This window comes from Microplitis mediator, chromosome 5 (genome assembly GCF_029852145.1).
Source record: "Microplitis mediator isolate UGA2020A chromosome 5, iyMicMedi2.1, whole genome shotgun sequence".
NCBI classification, from domain to species: domain Eukaryota; kingdom Metazoa; phylum Arthropoda; class Insecta; order Hymenoptera; family Braconidae; genus Microplitis; species Microplitis mediator.
The window spans coordinates 19,241,679-19,254,985 of NC_079973.1; the positions used below are offsets into that span (position 1 = coordinate 19,241,679).

Sequence of the window (13,307 nt, forward strand, 5' to 3'; positions counted from 1 at the left end):
GAAATATTATTAATTGCAGTGATATTTTTTCCATACAATTATCTACAATTGATAAAAAATTACGTAATTATTAAAAAAATATCATCTAACAATAATTAATATCTCTTAATTATGTAAATTAATAAACTAATTTATAATAGTTATTTTTATTTGTAAATAGTAAAGCGTTAAAAACTTTAATTAAACATCAATAATCAAGCTCCATTACATTAATGTTTGTTATCATAATTATTATTATAATTACGTTTAATTTATAAATCTAAACGTCCATTTCTTATTAGTTATTTCTTATTGACCACTTATATTTTAATTGCAATATTATTATATATATTATTTACCTATTTAACCTGTTGTACATCACAACGTAAAGAAAGCATTTGTTATTAACTTATTCATAAAGAAAAAAAATTTTAAATTGAAAATTTTTTCAAAACAGAACATTATTTTTTACTTCGAATCTGTTATTAATTGATTAATTAATAATATTACTACTAGTATGTAATTTATTTAAAATTTTTTTTTTTTTTTCATTTATTTATTTAATAATAAATATAATTATCAGCTACAAGCAATAATAAAAAACCAGAAAAATATAATTCTTATTTATTAACTCGTCTCTTTTTTTTTTAAATTATATTACCCCAGTTTTATATCTTAATAATATGGCCGACGGTGTAAAAAATTTAATGTAATAATAAGTACCCGGAAAAAAAAAATTTCTTAGTGCAAAAAAATTTTTACTTGTCCTAAGAAATTTTTTTCATTAAAAATTGAAAACTAAAATTTTCTTGGAACGAGAAAAAATATCTTGCGCTAAAAAACTTTTAAGTACCAAAGAAAATTTTATGATACTGAAATTAGCCGACATCTCATAATTTTTTAATTTTTTTAGAAACAATAAATTACGTGCACATTTTTATATATTTTTTTTTTTTAATTAAATTGCTGAAAAAAAAATTCGAAAATTGTTAATTGTCTGCTAACTTCATCAAAAAGTTATTGCTTTCATTTCAGCATCAAAAATATTTCTTGCGGCAAGAAATTTTTTTTTTCAGTGTAATTATTATTAGGACACTTATGAAAAATTTATATTTGCAGGCGGAAAAACAATAACTGATTAACTAAATAATTAACTAACGTAATTGTAACAAATGGAAATGAAAAATAAATTTCCATTTATCTATCAAAGATTTTCTTAAAATAAATTCAATAATGATACAGCGACACGTTATTATTGTAAATAAGTAATGTCTACAGTAGGCACAGTAACTGTATTTATTTATATATATATATTTATATACTTATTACTTATTAATTTATTGCGCTTAAATAAACGGTCGGTTACCAGGGAACAAAAAATTTAGTTTAATAGTTTTTTAAATAATTCATTGTTTATTTTATTTATATATTCGTACAATAATTCTAAACAATTCAATTTTTTAAAATGAATACCTTAATGATTTATGACTACAAGTGAAAATGACGAAAATAAATTGAAATGAAAAAATAATAATTATTAATAATGTAGGAAATGGGTTAATAATTAAGATGATAGTGCCGTTAAGAGATGTTCGATTGTGAAAAATATGAACACATTCCTTAGTAGAAAAAGATTTTTTTTTTTTTCATTACATAGTATTTTCTAAATGCTTGTTATTATATATAATTATTAAATAATCATTTTAACAGAAAAAAAAATAATAATAATATTAGTTATCAATAAAATCAATGCACGCAATTGTTTTTCAATTGATGATTATTTTTTTAAGGTAAAAAAAAAATTTTTAATTTAATTTAATTTAACTGAATAATTTTTTATTCAAGAAAATTTACTAAGCAAATTTTTTTTTTAATTTTAAATTCTAAAGGTGTTTTAGTAATAAGCCTGTGATAATTTTCTAAAGGCTTCAATTGCAATTATTTATGAGTTTGAATGTAGCAGACATCAGACAAATTTAAAATTATTAATAAATAGAGCAAATAATTAATAAAATTAAATTTTAAAAAAGCGCATTTAAAAAATTTGAAATTTAATAAGTGCATTTTTTATAAATAATATTTTTTAAATTATATACGCTATTTATTTAAGGTTTTAAATTTGTCTGATGTCTGCTACATTCACACTCATAATTATTTATCTAAGTTATTAATATAATTAAATTCTTTTTTTGTAAAAATATACGTAGAGTACAGATGAAAAGAAACAGCGATTTAAAGTAGAAAAATGTTAAGTTAAATAGTTAACTGTAAGTAATTTTATTTTATTACAAATTTATAAAAATTGTAAAGAATTTAATTATGTATAAAAAAAAAAAAAAAAAAAAAAAAAAAAAAACATACATTGTCTAGATTTACAAATTTTTAATTGAATTAAAAAATATTTTTGACAGAAACATTATTGAGACAATCAAATTGTTTAATTTTATAATCAATTAAATTTATAATTGAATTCATTTTAAATTCAATGCAATAGAAAAATAAGTTTTCAACTGAAGATATTTGTATTAATAAGGAGAGTTAATACTTGCATACAAAAAATAATTTTAGATTAAGTTCTAAATATAGATATAAAAAAAACTTCAATATTTAATATATTTCTAAAGATGGTTTCTTTTTTTAAACAAATGTTGAGATGGTTCCCTGATACCACCGCGTTTAACATAAGACAGTACAAATATTGTTAATGTTTTGTTGTTGTTATTTTTTTTTTTTTTTTTTTTTTTCCAAATTTAATTATTTCTTGTTATTGATACACATTCAATTTATTGATCGATCTTCGTTTATTTAAATTGTATTTAACTACAAATCTACTATGAACTTACATCACTAATCTTCCTCCGTTTATGCCGAGAATTGTTTTTTTTTTAATTTATTTCCATTATTTTCGAATCTTCGAATTTAAATAATTATATTTTGTTATTAATTTTATTATCTGCTGATTTATTTATATACTTCAATGACTTTTAAATCCTGTCAACGTAACTATTTCAAAGTTCAAACTTTAAGCAAATAATTTTATTTTCAGACACGCAGTAAAGAAAAACTGCGATTTAAATTTTATGAAATAATTAACCAATAAATCCTCATTGATGGTGATTAAGGATAATTGATTTAATATTTCTTACCTAATCCTTCTCTTCAAAACTTGATTTCTCAGGTGTACAAGCTTCCATTTAAGATAGATCTGTAATGAAAAAAATTTATAATTGTATATTTTTATTACATTAGTATATGCAATGTAAAAAATTAGCTGAGAGAACGCAGAGTAAATATGGAGCGGATGACTGTTTATTTATTTGATCTCCTCAAAACAATAAATTATGAACAAAAAAATATTTGTAAATAATTGCACTTATAGATTTTTTAATTTTCTTCATGTGCATATTTTTATTTTTTTTTTTTTGTCATTCATTTGTTGAAAAAAAATCTAAAAATTGTTGACTTTAGGATCATCAGTTAGCCGACGTCTAATAATTTTTGAAATTTATTCAAAACGATAAATTTAAAAAAAAAAATATTAAAAAAAATTGTACTTATAGTTTTTTAACTTTTCTGCATGAGTACATTTTTTGATTTTTTTTCTTTTGTAATTTATGTGTAAAAAAAAAAAATCGAAAAATTTTATATCGTCTCCTAACTTTAAGATCATAAAAAAAACTCCTTATTTACTCCGCATTCGGAGTGATTTTTTTAAAAAACTCACTCCCAATTTTTTACAGTGTACAATTTGATTAAAAATAAAAAATTAATTAAATATAATTTACAGCTTGGTGCAGCCGCAGATTCAAATCTCTTTTGAATTTGATCATATGTAAATTTAACAAAAGCGTCATATTGTTCTGAAAGCTTCATTGTTAATATTTGATCATATTCTTCACGTATTTGAGTTTCTTGTTCTTTGAGCATTCTCTCGCAAATCAATCCGACCTGTTAAAAAATGAATATTTTATTTAATTACAAGCTTGTAAAAAATTCAAGTTCTTCAAAAATTTTTGAGTATTTTTTTTTCTTATCTGACATATAAATTGACTAGTAAAAAATTTATTTAAATGAATTTCGCAAAACTAAGGGCTAGCTTTTCAAACCGGGTTTAAATTACTATTGCTAGTATATCTATACATTAACAATACATCGATGTACCAGCAATAATAATTTAAAGCCGGGTTAAAAATAAACCCGGTTTGAAAAACTGGCCCTAAGCCTTGAGTATCAAATAAATTATGTACCGAAGATTGGAACGTTTTTCGCGCAACGAAAATTAAAAAAATTTATGTTGACAGCTTAAGTTGTAGTTAGAGTAGCCTGCAATTTTCGGCTGAAATACGAGCAACTTTCTGAAATACATTTCAGAAATCTAGATCAAGTAGATTTTTTACTTTACATTTTTTTTTTATTTTCGTTCCGCGAAAAACGTTCCGATCTTCAAATAAATCGAGTTACTAATTTCAAAAATATTTATATTTTTATAAGCCTATTTGGCTTTAGGAAACTTTCTGAAACCAAAAAGGCATATAATTGTTTGGTAATTATATAGAAGTGGGGCTGCTAACCTTTTTGGAGATAAAAAAAAAAGTATTTAAGATACGTACACCGTTTTGGTGCCAAAAAAAAAAAAAAACAACAACAATTTTCGATGTTTTCTAAAATCCGTCAAAATTAAGATATTGTAATGGTCCTTGCATCATTTTCGTCAGTTTTTAATGTACTTTAGAAAAAAAAAAAAATATGATAATAACCCAAAAAATAGTTTTGATAGAAAAATACTTGAAAAACTGAAAAAACTATGAAATTTTCGATATAAAAGTAGAAAAAAAAAATTGGTAACTGAATTTTTCGACCAAATATCAATAAAGATTAATAAATCTGCCGAAAGGCTGCAAAAAATGTCCCAAAACGAAGTACGTATTTCATATAATTTTTTTTTATCGCAAAAAATGTAGGCAGCCCCACTTCTACCCTAATAGCACAGTTTGCTTCGCAAAAGTTTACAAAAGTTTCCTTGAATTTTTCGTGAAATGTCCGTCAACTTCGGGATTTTCCGTTTTTGAGAATTTGTATACAACTTGCTATACAATTTGATGTAAATTTACTACCCGAATTAGAATGCAAATTCACTTAACAGGGGTTCGCACTTTTCTCTCTATCACACTCAAGTCCACGAACGGTACTATCTTTGTTGCACTTGTACAGTAAATGGAATTTGTGGCCGAGTTTTTCTCTTCAACAAACGAATATTATGAAACAATTAAAGCGCACTTTGCTAGATTAGACAGTAATGCATCAAAGTGTGGTCTATGTTTTGTATTCAGCGATTTTGTTTCCGAAAAAAAACCTAGCCGAAAATATCTGATAACCCCTGTTAAACGATTGTATACAAATAGCGTAAAAAACAAAAAAAACCCGAAGTTGACGAACATTTGACAAAAAATTCAAGGAAACTTTCATGAGGGTTTTTTTCTAGTAAAAAAAAGTTACCTCTAAATTGAGGAAAAATGAACCGCAAATTTTTCTTTTCAACTTTTGCTATCAAATTGTCGGCGAATTTCGGTCATTTCAATCGTCAAATTACTGTAAATTTCAAGCTAAAGTGGCTATTAGGGTATATAATTTTTTTTTATTACCCATCGTTTGTAGAATTATTTTGTAGCTGAATATTTTTTTTCTAATTTCCAGCTTTAGAATAAGTCTACAATATTATTAGCAATTAAAAAAAAAATTAACTCAGTAATTAAAACCGAAAGGGCGTACAAAAATATGTCCTTTTAGAATTAGTGACGCGACATAATAAATTTACATAAACAATTAATTTTTTACTTGGCAATATCAGTCGACATGGTTTTTTTATTTGTAAAAATTATTTAAAAAATCTAAATAAAAAAATAATACTTACTTGTCTAAATGTAAATAATGGTTTCTCCCTGCTGTTTGGACTGCAGTTGTACGAGCTTGAACCACAACCAGATGGACTTGCTGGGCCCCCTTCCATGTCCGAAGAATCACAACCACTTGAATTACCTTGTGGGTTGAAATGCAACTGCTTACGTTTATGTAATCGACGAATTTCTTCTCTAATGTTAGCAGCCATTTTTTCTATAATTAATCAATCATCAATACATGAATTATTAAATAAATTATTAACCCAAGTATTTAGTATAATTATCTTTTTATCTCCAGTATATTTTTAACTCCCCATACGTCGTTGATAAAAATTAACTCGACCAGTCCTTAAAAATTTTTTTCTTTTAAACAAATTCAATAATTTATAAATAAATAAATTCAATATTTTAACAAATTTAGCAGATTTAGAAACAGTAGCAAATTTTAACAAGAACAAAGACCTTTTCAAATAGGATTTTAATTTTCATGTTAATTTACTACTTACTCGACAGCATTACCTATAATATAATTTATGATCCCTCACTAATGAGAGGGTCAAAATATCTAATTATGGATGAATTTAAATATCGAAAGAATAAAATATTACTAGAATGTTCAGTTAAATTAGTAATGAAAATTTTATTTGACGTCATTATCGTGTCGCCATCTGAGGCCGTAAGTTAATAAATAAATAAATAAATAAAAAATGATAAACAGTAGACGTCCGTTACGGCATTACCATATGATTAACGCGTGGGTGATGCCCTTCTTTTGTTCCCTACTATAAATAATTAAATACAATACTCAGGAAAATTTTACGATGAACAAAAAAAAACCCATACACCTATACATACATATATATGTATATCTATATAAGTATAAGTATATATGTATATATAGATGTATAATTGAAATAATAATGGACAATAAAATAGTAGCGATTAAAATAAAAATGATAAAGCAGTAGGAAGAGCATATAGACAAGGGATAAAATGGCCGTTATAACCGATAACAATTACCAGGCGTCAATTTGTGCGTAACTTCGCCAAATGGTGATGGATTTTGTTGGCTTGATGTCCGTTGAGTTGAACTACCAGGTGATACGCACATCGGTGCACATCTTCGTCGTTTATTAGGACGTCCGTGGCTATGAACAGGATCAAATTCCAAGGATCTTTTTAGGGTGGCACAGGCCATTGCTGATACTGGTGCTAGTGTAGCTGCTGATACTGGTTATGAGAATATGAGAATGGAAATTAAAATGCTGATGTTCCTTCGTCACGTTTACTAAACTGGCACACACTACCACAAGGCGCTACTGGTGACACTGGCGTTACTTTTTTTTTTTTTTCTATCTTTTTATGTATTTTATAAAGTTGAGTTAACGGATAAAAAAATATTTATATATCACAATTGTATGATAAATCAGTAGATATTGATTTTTTTATGATATTATTTGGTGTATTATGGATTAAAATATCAGTAATTGGTGAAAATTTATCAAAATAAACACTGCGGACAGTATGGCGGAATATGAGCCGCAGCTCTCAACACAGGACGAGGAGGAGAATAACCAACTGAAGACAACTGTTTTCTCAATTTACATGCGACATCTTTTTTCCGTGATGACCATGAAATGTTCTAGACACAGTTTGGACTTTACTAGTATTTTGTGGCTGGAAAAACGCCATCTATACTTAAAATGTTTATACTATTTATGGAAAAATATACGTACTTTTAATTTTGACAGATGACAGCTGACAGGTCTTGTAAAATCAATTTTTTATTAAGTATTTAATTATAATACGAAATAAAAAAATAATTAACACTAGTTTTAGTAAAATTAATTTTTAAATTTAGATACCATGGAAATTACACTGGAGAATTTTTTTTTAAATTTTTTTATGGGAAAGCCATAGCTTGAAAAAAAGTTTATTTATGTTACTGTTTTATTTTTATGTTTCTTTCTCTTTTTTTTTTTTTTTTTTTTTTTTTTTTTATAAAAGACGTCAGTTTATATTAGGAAATGACTAATATTTAAAAGAAATTAAATTTCAATTGGGAGTCGAAAAAATTTGGCAACACTGTAGTAGAAATAGCCGCGAAATTTAAAACATTTTTGATTAGTTTATTTGATACTTGTTAGCGCGTCATTTAAAATTGAATAAATAAAAAATTTAGTAGTTGCTAATATGTAATTAACGATTTAATGAGTTACATTTTAAGCTTAGATTGCTTGTGAATATAAATTTGAGTTACTTTCATTTTTTAAGAATTATTTTATTGCATTTCAACCATTGGAAATTTCTTTTAGATTTAAAAATTGCGTTACTATTTATTTTTATGGTCACTTGTTTTTTTTTTTTTTGTTTCTTAATTTTTGTTATTACAGTAGATTTCTATTAATGTTTGAATGAGTGAGAAAAATAATTTATACCAATATACCAACGCATTTTTGAATTACCAAAACAAGATATTAAATAATAATTTTTATGATAAAAAGAACCAGAGGACTGAGAATGTAATCAATCTAAAAAAATTTATTCTTTGAAGATTTCTACTCAATATTTGCAGAGTGAATGCGGAGCGATGGAGCGTTTAATTTAATATTAAAACTCCGATTCGAAGTAAAATTCACTCCTAATGAGTGTTTATTTAAATATTAAAACTGAACTGGAGTGAATGCAGATTTAAATAAAATTCAAATCACTTCTAAATTACTCCTTTGAAAAGACAAACTCCCTATTTACTCCGTATGCAGAGTGATTTTTTTTTAACTTTGGAACTCCGAGTAACGGAATCAATTCGAATTTAAATAAAATCCGTAATCACTTCGAATTCACTCCCAATTTTTTACAGTGTACACTATAAAAAAAATCACTGCATACGGGGTAAATAAGAAGTTCGTTTTTCCAGCGGAGTGATTTTGTAGTGAACTGGATTTTTTAATTTATATTATTTAAATCCGCATTCACTTCAATTCGTAATTTTAATAATAAAATACTCTTCATAGGAGCGAATTTCACTCCAAGGAAATTAAGTAAATAAACAGTAATCTGCTCTGTATTCACTCCGGATTTACTCCGTTAATTTTTTACAGTTTATAAACAAATAAAACAGTATATAGGGGAGCTATCGGTACATATTTATTATATGAACGATGTGGACTCAGTCTAAAGTTAAATTCCATTCTACGTAATTATTTAAAAGCTAACAAGGTTGCCAAATGTCAAAAGTCGATGACACAGTTTTCCTTTTACCCGTTTGGATTCTAGCCATTACGATTTTACAATATTTTAAATAATAAGACTCCCTAACCAACAAGACCAACAAAATCGATAATTTTATTTTACATGAAATAAAAACTGATAATTTGCAATTAATTTGAAATCTATGATGAACAATCGATTTAAAAAAAACTACCGATAGATGAATAACTCGGGTAAAAAAAATTAAAAATTGTAAATAGTAAGTGAAAATTACACGTGACTGCGCCACTGATGTTTGCTTGTATGTTATTTTTCTCAAGATGTATTGCAGAGATTGGAGTACCTTCTGTTTTATTATCTCAGGAATATCAAGAATCCAATATTCGGTCATTCTCAATCGGTGTTTAACCGTAAAAGATTCTGTTTTATAAATTATTAGCAATGATTTAGTTTGTTTAAAAATAAGTCATATTATTAAATAAAATCATTAATGTAGATTAATATTTATATTTATACCAAACAACAGGGGGTGTGTATTATTTTTAAAAAATATAATTATTTACTTGTATTTTAATATTAAATAACTTATGAATGTGTGTGTGTTGTATCTTACTTTCTATTTGTTTCATAATTTATTATTATTGCTAAGATTTTTAAATGTAATTAATTAATACGCTGATTTCATTGACAGAAACGAGTGTTTAGTGTTGATCTTGGCTTGGTTAAAAAAGATTAAAACGAAGGGATGATGATGGGTGATCAATTTCGTAGCAAAGTCGAACAATATTCACCAAAATCATCGCCAAGGGGTGCACGTTCCCCTGTTGTATCACGTCAAGATTCAACAGGAACACTAAAAACAACAATATCCCTTGGAAAAAATCCTTCAATTGTTCACAGTGGACCTTTTTATTTGATGAAAGAACCTCCTGGTAATTAAATTTTATTATTTGACACAACATATTGATATTTTATAATTAGTCATCTAAGCTAAGGCTCTGATCAAATTTATTTTTAATTTAATTTTGATTACCCGAGCACAGAAACAACTTTGAGATGTCTTTTAAAAGGACGAGATAAATTTAAATTTATCTCAAAGCCAAGTTATTTAGGTTTTATTTAATAAGTTGGCTCATGAGAGTAACAAATGAAAAGAAAATGAAGTTAACTTATTTAGATATTAATTATTAATGAAAATATTTATTTAAAAAGTTTGTTATTAAAATAAACTAGTGTTTCAATTTAACTAAAAATAAAATTATACCGTTTCTAAAAAAAATAATCAGAGATTTAAATAGGGCAGGTAAAAAAAAATTCAATATCTTAAATTATCATTGGTGTTTTTACAAAAAATAGTTTGAAAGTAATCCTGTAGAAAAATTAATTATTATTATTTAGTAATAGTTTGTAATTATAATAAACAAAATATTGAAGTAATAATTTATTGACAGAAATAAATTTAAAATACTTAAATATAATTTACTAAAGAAATAAAAAGTTACTGCGATTAAATGTTGAGAACCAAAAGGATTTATCAATTGAAAAATCTAGTAAAAACTACGTGTGCAATGGACCCAGAAACAGAATTGCCAGGCTGATTGATCAGCACTCCTCGAATCTCAATTTTTTCGGTGAATCCCTCGCATCGTTCTCAGTAAATGCGAAAAAATTACTATGTTTTAATTAATTAGTACACGGTACAATACCTTTGTAATTATTTAAGTAGTAATTTCTTTTTTCTTTTTCGTTTTTCTTTGTTTTTATTTAACTCAAATTTAAATTTATCTGTATAATGTTTATGCATACCCAAGTAGCACAGAGACAATTTTGAGATGTCATAAAGATGTCTTTTAAAAAGACAAGACAAATTTTATTTTATCTCAAAGCCAAGTTTTCTTAAATAAATAAGACGTCCAGATTTTAGTTCTAGGAGTCATAGAAAATTTTTGTTCTTTTTCCCATTTTAAAAAAGTTATTTCAATTAAAAATCGTTTAGACGATGACTTATTTGACAATTATTTGTAATTCAATTTTTGTCGTCGCTTGTGTCAAGTCTTTTATGCAGATATTTTTTCGGTGACATAAATTTCTGTTTTTGTTTTGTCAACATTTTGGTGCCTTGATGGGTCAAAAAACAGCCGCAAAACTGCTATCTTATAAATGTCACAAAGCCAAGTGTGTTTACTTGGGTAAAGTAAAATCTCCAATTATTGATACAAAAGTATATTCGACACTATAATATATTCAATATTTATATTAAATGTAAGACCTTGGATATTTTGACTTATGGAAAAAAGATAAAACGATCATTAATAGACAACGTTTTGTCGTTATTGTAATTAATAATAAAATAATAATATTTATAGGGGAAAGTGAACTTACTGGAGCAACTAATTTGATGGCCTATTATGGCCTCGAACACTCGTATAGTAAATTCAGTGGTAAAAAATTAAAGGAACAACTTTCATCATTTCTTCCAAGTCTTCCTGGTACTATTGATACACCTGGACATCAAGATAATAGGTATCAATTATTAATTATATATTGTGTTGTAAAAAGTAAGTGCTTTTAAACAGCAACACTGAAATAACTGTTAGTACTTTAGTAAAGACTAACATTTATATTTCATGAAAGAGGATTTTTTAAATAATATTTATAATATATAACTATATTTATCTCAAATATTTTTTGTTATCCGCTAGAAAATTAAAATAAAATTATAAATCGTTTTTATTTATTAGAAAAAATAAATTAAAATTTTGGAGTAATTACGACTTCGTAGATTTAAATAAATCTACGGAAATCTTGATTAGGTCTATTGAAGTAACAACAAATATCTTTAAATTTTTTAATATTTTCAAAAATATAACCGCCTAAATTTACTCAAAATACATAAAAGTTACATTAGTATTTATCTATATTATCATATATTTAATAATTATTCTTTTAATAAATGTGGTGATATTTAGTTCTATTTTAATATTTCTAGAAAAAAATTACAGACATCATATAAATATAATTCTGATGAATCAAAAAATTTTTATATAATTTATTAAAAAATTTATGTAGCTGTGATATTGACTTCTGTAAATTTTTCTGTTGAAAATAATAATGTAATTAAATTATCAAATATTTATTTTCAGTTCCTTGAGATCTGTGATTGAGAAACCACCAATTGGAGGAAAAGAATTACTTCCATTAACAAGTGTTCAACTGTCAGGTTTTCGATTACATCCTGGGCCTGTAAATTTTATTTTTTTTTTTTACTTACACAGAAAAAAAAGTTATTTTGAGTTAAGAAAACATTTTTGAAGACAGACGTTTTCGGGAATCAACTCAAGGTTTTCTTGAATCAAGAGAATTCGTCTTTGTCAAAAGAGATTTCTACTTGATCCAAGAAAATTGAAGTTTTCAAAAAAATTTCTTGAATCCAGAATATTTATTTTTAGTCGAGAATTTTTTTTCTGTGTACTACTAAAATAACAATTAATTTAATAAGTAAAACACATTGATTAATAAAAAATAAAATTTGAATTATAGTTACCTGAACAATATCGATATGTTAATCAAGCGCCTCAAAGGAAGCACAAGAATAAACATAAGAAACATAAACATAAACCTGGAGATGTTCCAGCTGGACAAGAGATAGCGACCACTGATATCGGTGGTTCGGATACCCACGAAAAGAAACACAAAAAACAGAAAAGACACGACGAAGAAAAAGAAGCCAGGAAGAAACGTAAGAAAGAAAAGAAACGGAAAAAACAAAAACACAGTCCTGAACATCCTGGTGGACTCACGCCGTCGCAGCATTCCAACTCGTGATTGACAATTACTTTTTTTATACGTTTATCTAATTGTAAGCTGGCCAATCGTGGAGAATTTTTTGCTCATTTAAACAAACTAAACTAAAAACTTTTTTTTTTTAAATTATTAAAAAAAAATTTACAAGTTTCTCGTATCATTTTTTTTTTTTTGTTCAAATCGAATTTTTTCAATTGAACAAGTGATTAATTGTTTTGAAAAGATAACTTATTATTTAAAAATGTGAATCAAAAGTTATTTTATTTGAGTGAGATATTAAATAATGTGCGAAAAATCTTCACTCAATTTCAATAGTAATTGAAAATAAATTAAAAGTAATACTTAATAAATAAAAAATTATAAAATTTAAAAGAAGAAAAAAAGTCACATGATATGTACTTGATAGCTTCCAACATT

The 13,307-nt window shown here is 25.4% G+C and overlaps 2 protein-coding genes across 3 annotated transcripts; one reads left to right on the forward strand and one right to left on the reverse strand.

Moving 5' to 3' along the window:
- Positions 1-2,686: 2,686 nt before the first annotated feature.
- LOC130668041 (akirin-2) lies at positions 2,687-7,467 on the reverse strand. The gene is made up of 4 exons (XM_057470028.1): positions 6,897-7,467; positions 5,891-6,090; positions 3,765-3,927; positions 2,687-3,184 (listed from the first exon to the last, which is right to left on the reverse strand). Exons 1-4 carry the CDS (start codon positions 7,072-7,074, stop codon positions 3,174-3,176), a joined length of 552 nt encoding a protein of 183 aa, XP_057326011.1. The 5' UTR covers positions 7,075-7,467; the 3' UTR covers positions 2,687-3,173.
- Positions 7,468-9,403: 1,936 nt separating this feature from the next.
- On the forward strand, positions 9,404-13,002 carry LOC130668038 (mediator of RNA polymerase II transcription subunit 19). Of its 2 annotated transcripts, none has more exons than XM_057470026.1 (5): positions 9,404-9,681; positions 9,778-10,018; positions 11,453-11,609; positions 12,230-12,329; positions 12,627-13,002. In XM_057470026.1, exons 2-5 carry the CDS (start codon positions 9,832-9,834, stop codon positions 12,909-12,911), a joined length of 729 nt encoding a protein of 242 aa, XP_057326009.1. In that variant the 5' UTR covers positions 9,404-9,681; positions 9,778-9,831; the 3' UTR covers positions 12,912-13,002. The 2 variants fall into 2 exon arrangements, with proteins under 2 accessions (XP_057326009.1, XP_057326008.1); XM_057470025.1 differs by having other exon boundaries at positions 9,405-9,615.
- Positions 13,003-13,307: the final 305 nt, after the last annotated feature.

What these genes read in the sequence shown, in the direction of transcription:
- LOC130668041 (XM_057470028.1), bottom strand. Translation starts at nt 7,074, where the DNA reads ATGGCCTGTGCCACCCTAAAAAGATCCTTGGAATTTGATCCTGTTCAT. An exon ending in TACGCACAAATTGACGCCTG is followed by an intron (nt 6,091 to 6,896) that starts GTAATTGTTATC and finishes GATTAATTATAG; the next exon opens with AAAAAATGGCTGCTAACATT. An exon ending in CATTATTTACATTTAGACAA is followed by an intron (nt 3,928 to 5,890) that starts GTAAGTATTATT and finishes ATTTTTTAACAG; the next exon opens with GTCGGATTGATTTGCGAGAG.
- LOC130668038 (XM_057470026.1), top strand. Translation starts at nt 9,832, where the DNA reads ATGATGATGGGTGATCAATTTCGTAGCAAAGTCGAACAATATTCACCA. An exon ending in CCTGGACATCAAGATAATAG is followed by an intron (nt 11,610 to 12,229) that starts GTATCAATTATT and finishes ATTTATTTTCAG; the next exon opens with TTCCTTGAGATCTGTGATTG. An exon ending in TTCGATTACATCCTGGGCCT is followed by an intron (nt 12,330 to 12,626) that starts GTAAATTTTATT and finishes TTTGAATTATAG; the next exon opens with TTACCTGAACAATATCGATA.